Source organism: Pinus tabuliformis, chromosome 6, assembly GCF_031772625.1.
Source record: "Pinus tabuliformis cultivar Carrire ecotype Pingquan chromosome 6, CPIR1, whole genome shotgun sequence".
Taxonomy (NCBI): domain Eukaryota; kingdom Viridiplantae; phylum Streptophyta; class Pinopsida; order Pinales; family Pinaceae; genus Pinus; species Pinus tabuliformis.
The window spans coordinates 269,483,924-269,500,693 of record NC_142292.1 but is presented as its reverse complement, the minus strand read 5'-3'; the positions used below and the strand labels follow the sequence as shown (position 1 = coordinate 269,500,693).

The window sequence follows — 16,770 nt, the reverse complement described above, 5'->3', positions numbered from 1 at the left end:
AAATTAGGTTTAGATAATAGTCCACCTATACATCCATGTTTAACAACTAGAGAGGGTGAACAACAAATTGTCCCCACATGTGGATAATGCTATGAAGTAGACATTCAAGGAGACTCAAAGGAGGAGTTAGTAGTAATAAACAAACATGACGAGCATTAACATGAGGGGCAAGATGAAAAATATAGTATGCAGGATGAGCCATTTTTGGAGAGCTGGTCAAAGGTTCAAGCGAGAGATATGATAGTTGAGAGTCTGGTGTAGATAGATATGGAGGCATTCAACAGGGCACTAGAATTTCCAGTAGAGGAATTTCGTGAAAATATCATGCATTTCAAGACAAATCTTATTATTTTGAAGCAGAGAGCCTGGACAGTCTGAGACACTATCTTACATGAGATTAGAAAATTTGATGAGCTCATAGGGGTAGGTTTCGAATCAATGACCAAGTTGTCTAGTGTTGAGAAGCGACTCAAGTCCCTCATAAAGCAACAAGAGGAGTATAGTTGGGAGTTCTAGAGCATCCATCTACAAGAGTACATAGCTAAGGCTTGCAGTACTACCAACCTGCCTTTATACATTGGGGAGAATAGGGCAAAGTCCACCAAATGGATCATGTTGGGTGACTGAGTGGAGCAGCATGAATTGAGCATCAGGAAACATCAACATAGTATACTTATACCATATGTAGGCATTACTGCATTAGATCCTTCCCACATGATGTATTGGCAAGATGTTATGAGTTGGAACTCTATCGATGGGTTGACTCTTAGGAGGATACCCTTAGCTAAGGGAATATTGTAACTTGGGCCCATAGGTACAGACAGTGATTGACGGCTGAGATGGTATCATAACCCACTAGTCCTAGGACATAGGCGGCATTGGGATCTAGGTGAATCTATTAAGGGTAGGATTGACTAGAGGATTATTTGAGATCAAGGTATCAAAGGATCCATTCATGATCATTTAGCATGGATGCATGGAATAACACACTGGGTTGTATGGGATCCAGGTATTAGTATATAGATGCTTTTGTTGTGGATAAAGGTGGATTTCTTGAGGGAAAGCAATCTAACGCAGGGAAAACCTGTGATACCCACAATATGCATATAAATTGCGTAATCTTGTTTTCCCCAGGAGTTTCAAAGACCTTCCTAGTCAAACCTTCATTACTTAAGGTTCAAGGCCCCGTAATTGGTCTCATGCAGAATGAATTAATAAATAACTCTAATCTAACCCCTTGGTAATCCTTTGTTGCGGAACCCTTTAACTCAACCCTTCATCCTTTATGATAACTTTGGCTAATTCTATAGCCGCACATATTAACCAAACCCCGCTCTACATGCTAACACATCCTTTATCGCAATCGCAGAGTTCAAAGGACTCAATAGAATGTGCATTCAGAACCCCCAACTTGCAACATGCGATTGCCCTTTTCCACCATTGATTTCATCCACCAGATCAATGGCTGTCACAATCTCGCATCTTACCAACATGTGACTTCATCGCATTCCTCTCCTCTCACATGAGATATGCGATAACACACTCAGACTTCAAATGAAATAAAACCATGCCTATAACCTTCTCAGGTCTGCTTCAATATCCACCATCAGTCATACCTTTAATCAGATGGTTGATATCTTCCCTGATCAACAGAACTACTCGGTGATCATGCGCCGTAGATCAAAACCCATTTGATCCGATGGTCCACAATGATATCGCACAAAACACTTGCATGACATTTAGCTGGTCTTACGGAGCCGATATAGATTATAAACCTTAACCTATAAATGTTCGGGTCCACACTTGAGGTTAAAGTTCGATCTCTTTATAGCTTGATATCCATTGGATGACAGAGGCCATCCAATCCTACAATTTGTGACCCTTCAATTAGCACACTGGTTATCAAGCTTTCAACCACCGTAGTTGACTATGACATAAGCATTTGGATTTACGATTGATGATTAATAACAATTATGGGCCTTCAACCACGATTAAGGCACCTGTACACTATCTACCCCCGCTACGATTACTAATTACCATTGATCTACTAGATATGCCAATCTGATGGTCTAGATCGATTCCCGCCTTTCACCTTCTGCAAGTACTTGGATTGAATATCCATCATTCATTTCTTTTACTTATATTGTACGACTTAATCCTGGTCACCCATCGCCTTCAACCTCGTTCATTGATCTTCAGATCCAATGACTCCTGTGCATTCATCTTCATTTCTTCGCCCTTTTCTTTACTTCACAGTTATGTCGTTCTTCAATGTTCTTTTGTGATTCTAGTTTTCTTTATGGTTCTAGTCATTCGTTGTTCCACTACAAAAATTCCTCCTTAACTCTGCTAATGCCTTTATGCTCCTCCACCTTCACTGTAACACTAAAGGCTTTACCCTGTACTGTCGATGTGTACAAAGCCGTAACACCTTTCTGTTACTCTTCTCTGTATTTCGCCTCTGATTCTGCACATGCAACTCTGTTACGTAGAATTTACTTCTAGTTTACACACAGGTTACAATTATATTACTCCATACACAGAGATACACTCAGAATTGAGTTGTTTGTATTAATAACAAGTATTTACACAATTTCTTGTCTCAGGCTTGATTTCCAATATCAGTGGCCTCTGCTTCACAATCTGCCCATAGGCTTACAATCAAACTCTTCACACTCTAACTCATAACTAACTAGCTAACCAACCCCTGACTATGCCTTTTAGGCTTACAATTATACAAAAGGGATCCTACAACCAATTCCTGGTTTAGATCCATAATCTTCTCAACAAAATCCTAAAATCTCTTCCTTATCTCTAAGGATCCTCTCTAATCCACAAAATCATGAATTAGCTCCTAATCTAAGAATTACAATTAATTCTCAAATCTCTCAATCTCTCAACTGTTTTGATTCTCTCATGTTCTCCTACATTCGAGAATATTTACTAATATGCCTCACTATACTTAATTAAATCCCTATTCTAGCTTTTCTCATTAAAATCACTCAAAACCCTAATAATTACGTTAATTCAAAACATAGAAAACCAACTTCCTTGAAAGCACAAGACCCCCTATGTCTACTAAAATATAATGATATTATTGAGCTAAATTCTCCTGCATCAGACTCTCAAGGTTGAAAATAATCATGATCTCCTAATCACATGCTTTTGATTTGTGTCCTCCTGGATCCCATACTTTTTTCTATAGTCTATCCTTGGTTGCTGTTATTGTTTTTTCTCCAGGTCTCCACACTTTATGCTACATTTCCCCACTAGCTATGCTTTCACAGTCTGTTGTTGTCTTTTTCTTGTTGCTGCTTGGCTTTCTTCCTGTTGTCTTCCCCCTTTGAGACTCTTTTCTCATCAAATCCAAGATTAGTTCAATTTCAATGTCCAACTCACTTCTTTGTTGGACTCTTTCCTCTTCCTCTCTTGCATATCCTTTACAATCTTTATTAGTTTCCTTATTCCCTACTGGTGCTTTCAGCCATTTCTCCAATAGCTCCAATTCTATCTCCCATTCACTGATCCTTTGATGAGAGTTTAGTCCTTCTTCTTTATTGATTGCTTCAACAGTTTCCCTATTTATCTCCATTGTGCCTATCATCATGATGGAATGATGATCCTTTACTATGTTTTTAGCTAACATAGTCTCTTCTTTAAATTTTCCTTTAACCTTATGTTGGTTACCTTCTCTTTGTAGTTGCTAGTTCCTTATTGCCACCCTTACATCCTTACCCTTTGGTTGCTTCTGAACTTCCATTTCATTCCCAAATAACTTCTGTTCAATTACTTCGATCACAACATCACACTCATTCATTCTATTCTCTATTCCTGCAAACAAACTATTGGTTTGTAAATTAAAACACTCTTCTGTCTCTATGTCTTTTAAAGAACCTCTGCTACTATTAAGTAATGCTATAACCACTTCTTTTCTATTGCCACGCTCTCCTAGAAAATTCTCTAGCAATTCCATTTCCTCTTTAAATTTAGAAAGTGTCTTATCACAATGCTCTCCATTTCCACCTTCATCCTTTACATGGTCACTATTGCCAATGATTCAATTAGACTGCCTTCCTCAGACAATTTTGTCTCATTCATCTCCATAGAAATAAGTTCCTGTTCAACACTTATAATCCCTCTATTCACAGAACAATTGTTAGTTTGAAAAATGTAGGGCTCAACAGCCTCAACTAACGTTTCACATATTAGCTTTTCAGGCTGATCTTCATCTCATTTTCGCACAAGGAATTGTCCTTGTTTTATAACAATTCCAAATATCAATTCATCAATAATTTCTTTCTGCTGCAACAATTCAATAATTTCTTTCTGTTGCAACAATTCAATAATTTCCTCATTCAAGAAGCATTCTTCATCATACTCTGCTCTAGAATACTTATCCTGTGAAAGGTACTCTTCATCCTCTGTCCATACATCAGTATACTGATCCAAGTTCTCCTCTGAACTCTGGTAATTTTTATCAAGTTTTATGATAGCTTCATAAGGCTGCCAATCCTCTGCAAAACCTGCACTCTCAAAACAATAATTATATTTAAAAACATAAGACATCAATGTCTCTTCTTCCTTTGGCAACACTTCAGTATGCTTCTTTGAACTATCCCAATAGTTCACTAATCTCCACTCTTCACTTTCACCCAGAACTTCACCCTGTTTTGGTTCACAAATGGAAACTTTCATTTCCAACTCAGCTTCTTTGAGTTTTCCCATCAGCGAATTTACTTGCCTCTATTCTATCCTTCTCTGTAGCTTATGCAACTTTACTAGCTTCTTCTTTAATACCCAACCTAATCTCTAGCTTTCCTCCAGTATCCTTTTTAATGCATCAAGTTGTTCTTTAATCTCTCCAATTTCTTTGTCAAATTCCTCTTGACTTATTCTCTTACCATTTTCCTTGGCATCTTCCTTCTTCACTTTTCTTCTGCTATGGTCTTCCTCGGAACCTCTGCTATGACTATAAGTAGTCATTTTCTCCTCCATCTCTATGAGTTCCTCACTCATTCACTATCAGCTGCATTAAAGCCTATGCAACAACAAGTCCTCCCTGTTGTCTCTTACCTCACCAAGCTTTCCTTTGTACTTGGTCTTTTGGCAAGCCCTTGGTTCTCTATATCTAGAACCTCTTTTGAGCAGTTCTCTCTGCTCCTTTAGGCTTCAACTCATCTGCATATTCTAAGAACACAACTATCCTCTCGTATTTCAATCACAATGAAATACTTAGTTCTGACCACTTCTTCTTTAACTTAGAAAGTCTTATCAGTGTCCTTCATTACATAGCAATTCTACCCACATCCTCTATGGAATTGCCCTTATGATCTTATTGTGAGTTGCCACAATACCTCTGCAGTAAAATGTCTCCTTCTTGCTACATATGCCTCACTAAGCTTCTCTCCTCTGATCTGAGTCTTTTAGCATCTCTCTGGTTCTTTCCTCTTGAACCAATTGAGCACTCCTTGCTCTAGGCCATTGCAAACTTCTTACCTTATTTTGTTGTTACCTGTGTATCAATATAAAGACCACACACTCTCCAATCTTCAAATCATATTAAATTAAAACATACCATCTCTCCTTCAAGACTTCTGCACGATCTTGTTCTACCATTCACTTACACTTTGAATGGATTGTCCTCTATTCCCTTGCATCTGCAATTCTCCCAATATTATGCTATACTTTATCTCTGTGTGCTTACTGTCTGTCAGATTAGAATCAAATCTCCTCTTGCCTGCTTTCATCACCATTCGCCTGTTTACACACCTTCAGAACATAACTCTGTTCTAAATTCTTTTCAAAGAAATTTTCACACAAAATTTCTTTGTGCTTTAATATCAAATGTTTCAGTCACAATTTAGCCCTGATTCAAATGACACAGGGAAAACTTGTGATACCCACAGTATGCATATAAATTGAATAATCTCGCATTTCCCAGGAATTTAAAAGACCTTCTTGGTCAAACCTTCATTACTTAAGGTTCAAGACCCCTTAATTGGTATCATGTGGAACGAGTTAATAACTAACTCCAATCTGAATCCTTGGTAATCCTTTGCTATAGAACCCTTTAACTCAACCCTTCATCCTTTATGATAACTTTGGTTAATTCTATAACTGCGCATATTAACCAAATCCTGCTTTACATTCCAGCTCATCCTTTATCGCAATCATGGAGTTCAAAGGACTAAATAGAATGTGCATTCAGAATTGCTGACTTGCGACATGCGATTGCTCTTTTCCACCAATGATTTTGTCCACCAGATCAACGGCTATCGCAATCTCGCATCATACCAACATGTGATTTCATCGCATTCCTCTCCTCTTGCATGCGATATGCAATAACACAACTAGACTTCAAATGAAATAATACCGCGCCTATAACCTTCTCAGGTCTGCTTCAATCTCTACCATCAATCTTACCTTTAATCCGATGGTTGATATCTTCCCTGATAAGCAGAGTTGCTCGGTGATCCTGCGTCATAGATCAAAACCCATTTGATCTGACAGTCCACAATGATATCACACAGACCACTTGCACAATGTTTAGCTGGTCTTACGGAGCAGATATAGATTATAAACCTTAACCTATAGATGTTCGGGTTCGCCCTTGAGGTTAAAGTTCGATCTCTTTACGGCCCGATATCTGTTGGATGGCGGAGGCCATCCAATCTTATGGTCCGCGACCATTCAATTAGCATGTGGGTTATCAAGCTTTCAACCCCCGTAGTTGACTACGACGTAAGCATTTGGATTTACGACCAATGGTTAGTAACAATTACGGGCCTTCAACCATGATTAAAGAACCCGTACACTCTCTACCCCCGACGCGGTTACTAATCACCATCAATCTACCAGATCTGTCGATTTGATGGTCCGGATCAATTCCCACCTTTCACCTTCTGCAAGTACTTGGATTGAATGTCTGCCATTCATTTCTTTTACTTATATTGTACCACTTAATCTTGGTCGCCCATCGTCTTCAGCCTCATTCGTTGATCTTCAGATTCAATGACTCTTGTGCATCGTTCTTCATTTCTTCGCCCTTTTCTTTACTTCGTGGTTATGTCGTTCTTCAATGTTCTTTTGTGATTCCAATTTTCTTCAGGGTTCTAGTCCTTCACTGTTCCACTACACAACTTCCTCCTTAACTCTGCTCACGCTTTTATGCTCTTCCACCTTCACTGTAACACTAAAGGTTTCCTCCTGTGCTGTCGATGTGTACAAATCCATAACACCTCTCTGTTACTCTTCTTTGTATTTCGCCTCTAATTCTGCACATGCAACTCTGTTACATAGAAGTTACTTCTAGTTCACGCATAGGTTACAATTATATTACTCCACACACACACATACACTCAAAATTGAGTTGTTTGTATTAATAACAAGTATTTACACAGTTTCTTCTATTAGGCCTTATTTCCAATATCAGTGGCCTCTGTTTCACAATCTGCCATAGGCTTACATTCAAACTCTTCGCACTCTAACTCCTAGCTAACTAGCTAACCAACCTCTTACTATGCTTTTTAGGCTTACATTTATACAAAAGGGATTCTACAACCAATTCTTGGTTTAGATCCATAATATTCTCAACAAAATCCTAAAATCTCTTCCTTATCTCTAAGGATCCTCTTTAATCCAAAAAATCATGAATTAACTCCTAATCTAAGATTTACAATTAATTCTCAAATCTCTCAATCTCTCAACTATCCCAATTCTCTCATGTTATCCTATATTCGAGAATATTTACTAATATGCCTCACTATACTTAATTAGATCCCTATTCTAGCTTTTCTCATTAAAATCACTCAAAACCTTAATAATTGCATTAATTCAAAACATAGGAAACCAACTTCCTTGAAAGCACAAGACCCCCTATGTCTACTAAAATACAATGTTCTTGTATCACAATCTTTGGGTGGGAGGATTTGTAATATTCCCTTTTCTTTATGTGGTCAAAATGGATGGAATCTACCCATGGTATTTACCATGGTATTTTCCCACTAGATCTGCCCATAGTATTTACCATCGTTTTCAAGGGAAAATAATAAAATAAGGTTTCTAGAGAGTCCATCAATCATATTAAAGGGGACAGGAGCTAGGAATTTGAATCATCTTGAGTCTATCTATATTATTGTGTTTTCTTGAGAACTTGGTGTGGCCAGTTCTAGTTTGATCCCCGGGACGAAAACCTCGTGGGTGTGATTTGTCTGGTGGATCTATTCATTGTCAAGGATTGTGCTTTAGTGTTTTTAGTAGCCTTGTTGAGTAGTCGTGAATGCCATTCGGTAGGGAAATTTCATGGTTGATGATTCTTGCATGTATCAATTTCAAATAATAATATAAATAAGGGTTGCATCTTTTTTTTAGATCTTTAATATTTTGTGTTTAGCTTCTTATAAGCATTTCAATTAGAACACTAAAATGTACCATATCTATTGATTAATTAGTTGTTTGAGATCTTACATAAAATCAGGTTTCAAGAATGAGATTATTTATGAAGTTCCTACAACACATTCAATAATGTTTTTCTCTAGGGTTTTCCCTAGACATTGCTAAATAAGTATCAGAGAGAAGAACAATGTCAAGACTAGACTCGATTTCATTACATAATTTAATAATGTTCATGCAGCGCACATTCAGAGATGATTAGGTTTAACATGGAAATCCATAGAAATATTTCATCTATTCTGAGAAACCCTATCTTTTAACACTATTACATTATCGAGATGGAAGCCTTCACATGGAAGGCTATGGGAATTATTTTATTAATGTTCATCTATAGAATACGATACTAATATGATAAATCGCCCCAAAAAATGGGAATTTTTTTTATTAATGTTTATCTATAAAATATGATACTAATATGATAAATCGCCCCAAAAAATGTCAAATTTATAGAACCTACTATCGCCTCATTTTGCTGGTTTGATCCTACACGAAGCAGCATGTCATAACCATAGGAATTGCAATAGCTCTCGGTATTGTTAGCCATCCTTGCCACATCTCCCACAAAACAATCCAACCGATTTTCACTGGCCCGAGTGTTATTTTCCTCTTCTGATTTTGGTGGTGGCTTCGCTGGAAGGAAGGATGGGATGGTGACCTTCAAACAGGTTGCTATGGCTGAAAATATTGTCCTTCCTAGTGAATGTAGTGTTGTAGGACAACTTCCACCGATTGTGTTTTTAGCTCTCCGATGATGAAATACTGCTTGGTACACTTGTGACATGTATACATCTTCCGAAAATATGGATGATGTTGTGCGTGGGGCTCTGTAGCCTTGGTGGTGGCGGCGAGCCAACACCAACACTTAAAAATAAATTCAATTATAAAGTTTAACATAGGAAAGTGGAAAAAATTTCATAAAATTTTTGGTATGGGTTATATTAATACACCAACACGAAAACTAGATGTCACTTTGTGAATGCAGTGACATGTTAAGGATAAAAATTATGTACCTTATGTTGTCTCCTCTACGATAAATAATATTTCTTTTTCTAAACATGGGTTTTTTTTTAAAATAGGTTAAGTTATATCATCTATCTACCATCTTTATTAAAAATTATCATTTTATAATAATAATTTATTATGTTTATTTATTTATTTTTTATATTTTTTAATTTACATAATTTTATTTATTTAAAATAAAATATACAATTAATCAATATCATATTTATTAATATGGATATTAAAATTAAATATTTTTTTATAGATAATGATAATGATGATGATGAACGTCCACTAAGACCAATGTGGTCTATCAAACCTTCAAAAAGTAAGATTAATTGAGGCTCTTTAATATTTTATTTCTATGGAAAAATTGAAGGGAAAAAAGTGTTCCTATATCACTATAGTTTTGTTGACTTAACAGGTCAAGGAGGTTGGTAGTGTGGTAGATGTTTTTGAAATGAGAACAGATGCGAGTAAGAGCTAGACAATTCAAGAGAAAGTGCTTTTCATCTTCAACCATCTTAGTATTGTAAAGGTGATAGCTTCTTTCATCCCAAGGTGTTAATGCCTAGTTTCACTTTCAAGCTCGTGACAATTATTTCTTGTCTTCACAATGTTCATTTATTCGTAGCATTATTCAAAGTAGAAAGACAACTTTGGTTAGCAAGAGTGAGGTTGATCACCTCCTTATAATGCTTCAACTTCATTTACCACTCTAGCTCCTTAGCATTCCACAACTTATCCTTAAATTATGAAGTAATAGTATTTTTAATATTATCCTTATTCTCCAAGATGATCTTCTCCTTTATTCCCCAATGGTTGAGCCAATTTTGGGCATCCTTGTGCGATCCTTGTTTAAGCCAGAGGTGGGGGTTTTGACTAGAGTCAGAAGAAATTTTGGGTAACCTCTTGGCTCCCATTTTGTAAAGCTTATTCTCATAAAATAGATACATAAACATATCCATGCTTTCAATGGGAGAAAGGCTAGCTCCAATCAGGAGGATGGGATAAAGAGTATTTCATTTAATATTGAGGTTGTAAATTTATTTTGGAGTAATTCAATCTTCCTCTATGATTCTCTAGATATATTACAACCCCAAACCTCACAATTAGCTAAAATAACAAGGGTGACACGAGTCTCAAAGAGTATATTTTTTTACTTCAAACCCAAAGATCATTCGACTTACAATTATTTTCAAGTTCATAGTAATTTTTTTAACCTCTAATAATATTTTCCTTAATGCTATAATTCCAGTAGAGTTGATGATGAATGTCAATACCTAAATATTTGTATGAATAAATATTATCCAAGTAATAGTTTTCATAGATGAAATTATCATGGTTTATCATTTTGGTTTTAATTATCATGACTTTAGTCTTGTCGGTTTTAACAGTCATACCCATCTTGGAGAAATAATCATGGAGGATTTTAAGCTTATTTTCGAGATCATCATGGCTTCTAAATGGGATGAAGATATCATCAGCATAAAGGAGAAGAGTAATGACCATGCCAGCAAGCTTGGGGCCATCACATCCTGCAAATTCCAAACACTCTTTTAGCTTATCAATGCAGATGCCAAAAAAGGTAAGGGATAGGGGACACCCTTCATTAATGTCGATATTGGATTTAATTTTTTTAGACCAACTCTCGGTGATCTTAAGCTTGGAAAAAACATTCTCATATAGTCGAATCACAACAACCCTGAGTTCGAGAGAAACCATTACTATTCGAGTCTTTTCGATAGGTTATCTTGAGGAACTGTGTTGAAATCTTTATGAAAGTAAAAAAAACAAAACAAAAGATCAGTTTTAGTATTGCGACGTTACTCGACAATGATATTAAGAGTGAAAACATGGTCAATAGTTGAGTGATGTCTCCTTAAACCAACCTTCTCTTTAGCTCTTTTACCATGGTTTTCAAGTAAGAGGCTAATCTTCTTTTCGAAAACGATCCCATATAGTTTGGATAAAATGTGGCTAATCATTAAATGGTCCTATAGTTAGAGGGAATGCTTTTATCCATACTTTTAAAGATAGGAACAATAAGGATTTGCATCCAAGGCTTAAGTAAGCAATGTTTTACGGCCAAATTGAGAAGATTGTGAATATGAGAGTTGAGGATAGGCCTTCCCATTTTGAAAATTTCAATTTGGTAGCATTCAATATCCCTAACTTTCCCAATAGTGAGTTTCTTAATCCTGAACTCCACATATTGCAAAGAAAAGATGTTTCTCATGGTCTCTAGGGAGCCATAAAGATTCTTAAGATAAATATCCCATTTCTTTAAGGGGATCGAATTATTTTTTTGTTTTGTTTTACGAACACGGATATTCCTCCAGAACTTTCTAGGTTCAACTTTAGTAAGGTGAAGAAGACACTCTTGCCTCTTATTAATATAAGACCTTTTCTTCCTTTTGATAAGATATTTGTACCCACTTATTTTTTCAATCTTTACAGTTTTGTTAGGAGCATCTCTAATCACTTTCCTGGAATTTTTAAGATCATTATCATACAAAGGGCTGAAATTTCTATTATTGTTTTTATACGACACTTCGATAGAGAATTGGTTAACGGTAGTGGAAAGGGTTCTAGTAAAATTGTAGTAGATTTCAACAATATTATCATTATATATTAAGAAGCCTAAATGGCTCTTTAAATCTTGTAAGAAGAGATCCATTTTAGTTCTGTCAAAACAAATGTGCCTTTGACTCTCACAATTCTTCTACATGTGGTTAGTTTGCATGTCAATATTTAGGGTTAAGGATAGAGGTTTGCGGTCAGAATAGGATGGTGGTAATTTACGAGGTCAAAATTTACAATATGGTTGAGAACATGGGTGTCTGATATAGGATAGTCTGCAATGCTACTACCCAACCCATCGATACAATTCATTCGGCTAGAAGTTGGTCATTTATTAATTCTATTACAAATTATCAAGTCTTGGGAACTACAAAGCTTGATAAGCTCAGTACCAAATAGGTTCTAGGTTGTATCTTTAGAATTTCTTGTGAATCTATTAGCTAAGTTAGAATCCTCATCTATCGATAGGGGGTTAGGGTCAGAGTTATTACTTAGGAGAGTAGCGTGGTTAGTAGTAGTTCTAAGGAAAATGATATTATCTTCATTCCTTAGACTATGGATATCCTATTCTAAGGTATTGAAGGGGAAATTCTTATCTAGGTTATTTTTCTTATAAGAGTTAGAGTTTATAGGAGCGAAATACTAAATTGTGAAAAAATCTATATGGTGTAGAATCAGAAATTTGGATCTATATATATTGATTAAGGGGGGTAGATCTTATGAAGTCGAACGTGAGAAGGAATATTATTTTTATATAAAAACTATACCACCAAAACCTTTATGAGAGGATTTCTTGTTTCAAGTTGGCCAGAGAAATATAAAATAACATGATATTAATATACTAAATTTGTTGATTTTAAATACACTAAAGGATGAAACATATGAAGTATAAATACACTAAAGGATGAAACATATCTGAAATTTGTTTAAATTTTTTATGGAAATGATGGATATATCTATAAATTAAATTTAGTTTGAGTGATTGGGTGGAGTGTTGTTATCCGCCCCACTCAAGATCATGTCTTGTAAGTTGGTATGTTTATGCTTTAGAAGAGAATAACTATGTTGCTCTAAAATATTGGGGTGTTGGGAGGTACTAGTAACCTCTCTCTTATCTTTGGCTAAGAGGAAACTCAATATAATAAAAAATATAAAATAACATGGCATTAATAAATAAAAATTGTTAATTTTAAATATATTAGAGGATGAAAATTGTCTGAAGTATAAATATGGTATTAATAAAAAAAAATTGCTAATTTTAAATATAGTAGAGGATGAAAATTATTTAAAGTATAATTTTGTTTAAAATTGTGTATGTGTGAATCTAGTTTATTTGGGTAATTGGATGGAATTGTTGTAATTCTCCCCACTCAAGATCATATTTTGTGAGTTGGTATCTTTAAACTTTGTAAGATAATAACTATTTTACATGGATATGTTATGGTCTTACAAGGAACCAACAACCTCTCTCTTCAACTTTAGCAAAAAAGAAGTATATTTTTTTGATTCATTATGTCCAATAAGCACAAATTTTCATATATATCTATATATATATCTATATATATAATTGAATTAAAAAATATTATTACTTTTAACAAGTATTTAAGTTTATATCATAAACATAAATATCCAAATCATAAATGAGATCTGAGAAAACGAAAGATGATGATTCATACGAAATTCAATAAATAAAAATTCAGCATATGCAACAATTAATAAAATAATTAATGATTAATACAAAATTCAACCATATAAACATCTTGAAAACTAGTACAATCACATTAAAAATATTAATGTGATTGATATAGCCAAAGACAACATAAATATAACAAAAAAAACTATTGCAACACTAGAATGTCTTACCAATGCACACATTTACCTCATTAACTATGTTAAAAAAGTTATGGGTCAACTTTAATTTGAGAAAAAAGGAATTACACATTTTATTGTAAAATTAACCATTTTGCTAAATAAAATTTGCTTATATATAAATGAATTTTATAAATAATAATAAGGAACTTATCATGGAGGAACTTATTAGAATTGGAATAATTTCAAATCCCTAAGAAATTGGTGGGCTGAAGTGGTAGGAATCTAATTTTTTAAATTTATTCCAACCTAACCAACTATGTAACACAATATAGCGCTTAATAAGAATTCAGACTTAGCATTTGTTAAGCATATTTTTTGAGAATGAATTTAGGACATCAATTAAAAAAATAAATAAAAAAAACAACAGATCGTCATCTACCCTAACTTGAGATAAAAAATCTTCAACCAAAAGGAAAAAATATGATTAATCCACACGAATAAATTGAAATAAAATGTCTTCACAGAAATAGTGATTAATCCAAACCGATAAATTTTCATTTTGAAATAATACAAAAATTCAGCCAAAGAAAAGTCAGTCGTACCCAACAAAATTTAGGATCCAAACAGAAGAAAATTCAGAGAATCTGGTTATCATGTTTATATCAATATTACCACATTTAATATCCAAAATTATATAGAAAAAAATATCAGATTTCTGTATATGAGAAGTTTCACATATATTTTACCTGTAAATGGCTCTGTGTAAAGCTGGTCCATCATAAAGGCACCGATACCTGTCGACTGAAGCAAGAAACTGTAGTTGCTGTTTCGCAGCAGTGATGAGATCCAGGCCTGCGCTGATACTTATCACCTGTGCTTTTCGCCATTCCTCTTCCTCCGCCGCATTCATCCTTCGCAAAAAACCTCCCCAACCTTAAATCTTAGTTATCAGTTAGGGTTACTGCAATTGTTATATTTTCATCTCTATAAATGTACTAAAAAAGGGCCGTAAATACACTGACAATCAAAAAATAAAGTCAACCATTTTGCACGCACAGATCTTCCAATAAATAAAGTTTAGATTCTTATCCAATGCAATCAATCATCAATCGGATCTGAATCTTCCAAAAAATAAAGTTTAGATTCTTATCCAGTGCAATCAATCATCAATCGGATCTGAAGGGTTCGCATATACCGTTTGACCTTTTTCTCTGAACGCAACCTTGTGAATCATGATGGCGTCTGCGCACTAAATTGTGCCAAAATAATTTAGAATTGTTCAGAGTTTGAAATAAAAACAGCTACAATATATTTAATATTTAATAATGAGTCACTGAAAATGAGCTCACAGACATGCAGAATCTCAGTGACCTAATCAGCACCACAATCCGCGATATCCGCGATATTTTAATCGTTCATGCGAGGATTCCAAAATCCATGGAGGAGTTTGGAATAAGAAGCCCCCTTAGAATGAATAGATCCCGTGGGGAAAACCTAGTTTGGTGGCTAATCACAAAAGATAATGATTGGTGGAAACAAGTGCTTCATTAAAAATGTTTTAATGGGAGAGAATCTTGTAATCATCATATAATTCACAATAGAGGCATCTCCTCAATATGGAAGTTGATGTTGGATTCTATTCATTTAATTAGGTCTAAGCTAACTTGGACTCTAAGAATTGGGAAATCAATAAATTTTTTGATTGAGGAAATTATGGGAAATCCTCCTCTAGGATCAAATCCCCTATTCATCCCTTGTGTAATTGGCTAATTTCCCAACATAAAATCCCTTGGTGGGATATCTCCTTCTGCTTATTGATGAGCATTGGTTGAGCTAGGCTTGGGGTAACATTCTAGGTCATCTAAGATCTTGTTAGTATTTCCAAATCTCTTCGCTCTTGTTGGATGTGCTTTGTCCTCCTTGTTTGATTGAGACTCATGGGGTTGGGCGGGTGAGTTGTACTCTGTTAAAAGGGGTTATCAATATTTTCTCTTCCCTAGATTTATACCTCCCTCTTCTTAGCTTGACCCTTTATTTGGAGCTTGAACTACCTCCCAAAAATTAATTTCTTTTGTTTGACATTGGCTCATAGGAAGATCCTAAGAGACGCTAATTTATTGAAAATGGGTATTATTGTACCTTCGTGGTGCACCTTGTGCAAGAAAATTCCTAAAAATATACATTATCTCTTCTTGAAATTCCCTTTCACATTTGATGTATGGGGAGTGATATTATCTCAATTAAAATCAATAGTAATTTGGCCTTCTTTGCTGTGAGACTTGTTGGGAAAATGGGGAAAATGTTATAATGGATCTTTTGCAAGGAATGAATTAATGAATAGAACTTGGGAAGTACTACCTAAATATGTATCTTGAAAAAAAATTCTAGGTAGAAATCAATTTGTTTTTAAGATGAAAGGGTGGATGCCATGGGGACAATGAAATCAACAATAAGCCTTCTTGGAGAATCTTTCTAGGCTAAGAATATAAATGAAGAGGATAAGAATTTGGATGGGGAGAAATTAGAAAGGATTACATTTTTTGATCCAAAGTGGTTCATTGAGAGAACACATTTTAGCAAGAGTTGGAAAGTAAGATTATCTAAGGAGAAATTTGAATTGTGTCTCTTCAAGCATAAACATTTCTTCTTAAGGTTTGATGGAGAAGTGAAATGGAACCCATGGGTGACAAGAGTGGGGGAGGGAGGTGATTTTTTCCCTGAGAATCAAGAAGAACATAGGTATGTTTGAGGTTTAGCTCTGTAAAAACAGTTTTTATAATCCCTCTTGTAAACATTATTATGAATTGTAAATTCATGTAAATAATGTAGAAAATGCAATACACTGACCAGTTGAGGAGAGGACATATATTCAAAGCTTGAGTGGTGAAGTTGTTGGGGGAAGTGCTTGGGAAAAGATTACACTTA

General features: G+C 35.0%; 1 protein-coding gene across 1 annotated transcript in view; it reads right to left on the bottom strand.

Annotated features, from left to right (window-relative positions):
* LOC149258401 (glycine-rich domain-containing protein 1-like) overlaps positions 1 to 14,755 on the bottom strand; it is a 77,809-nt gene extending 63,054 nt beyond the window's left edge. The window contains exon 1 of the mRNA XM_089414740.1: positions 14,592 to 14,755. Within this exon, the coding sequence (XP_089270866.1) occupies positions 14,592 to 14,755 (164 nt within the window). The remainder of the gene's footprint in view (positions 1 to 14,591) is intronic.
* Positions 14,756 to 16,770: the final 2,015 nt, after the last annotated feature.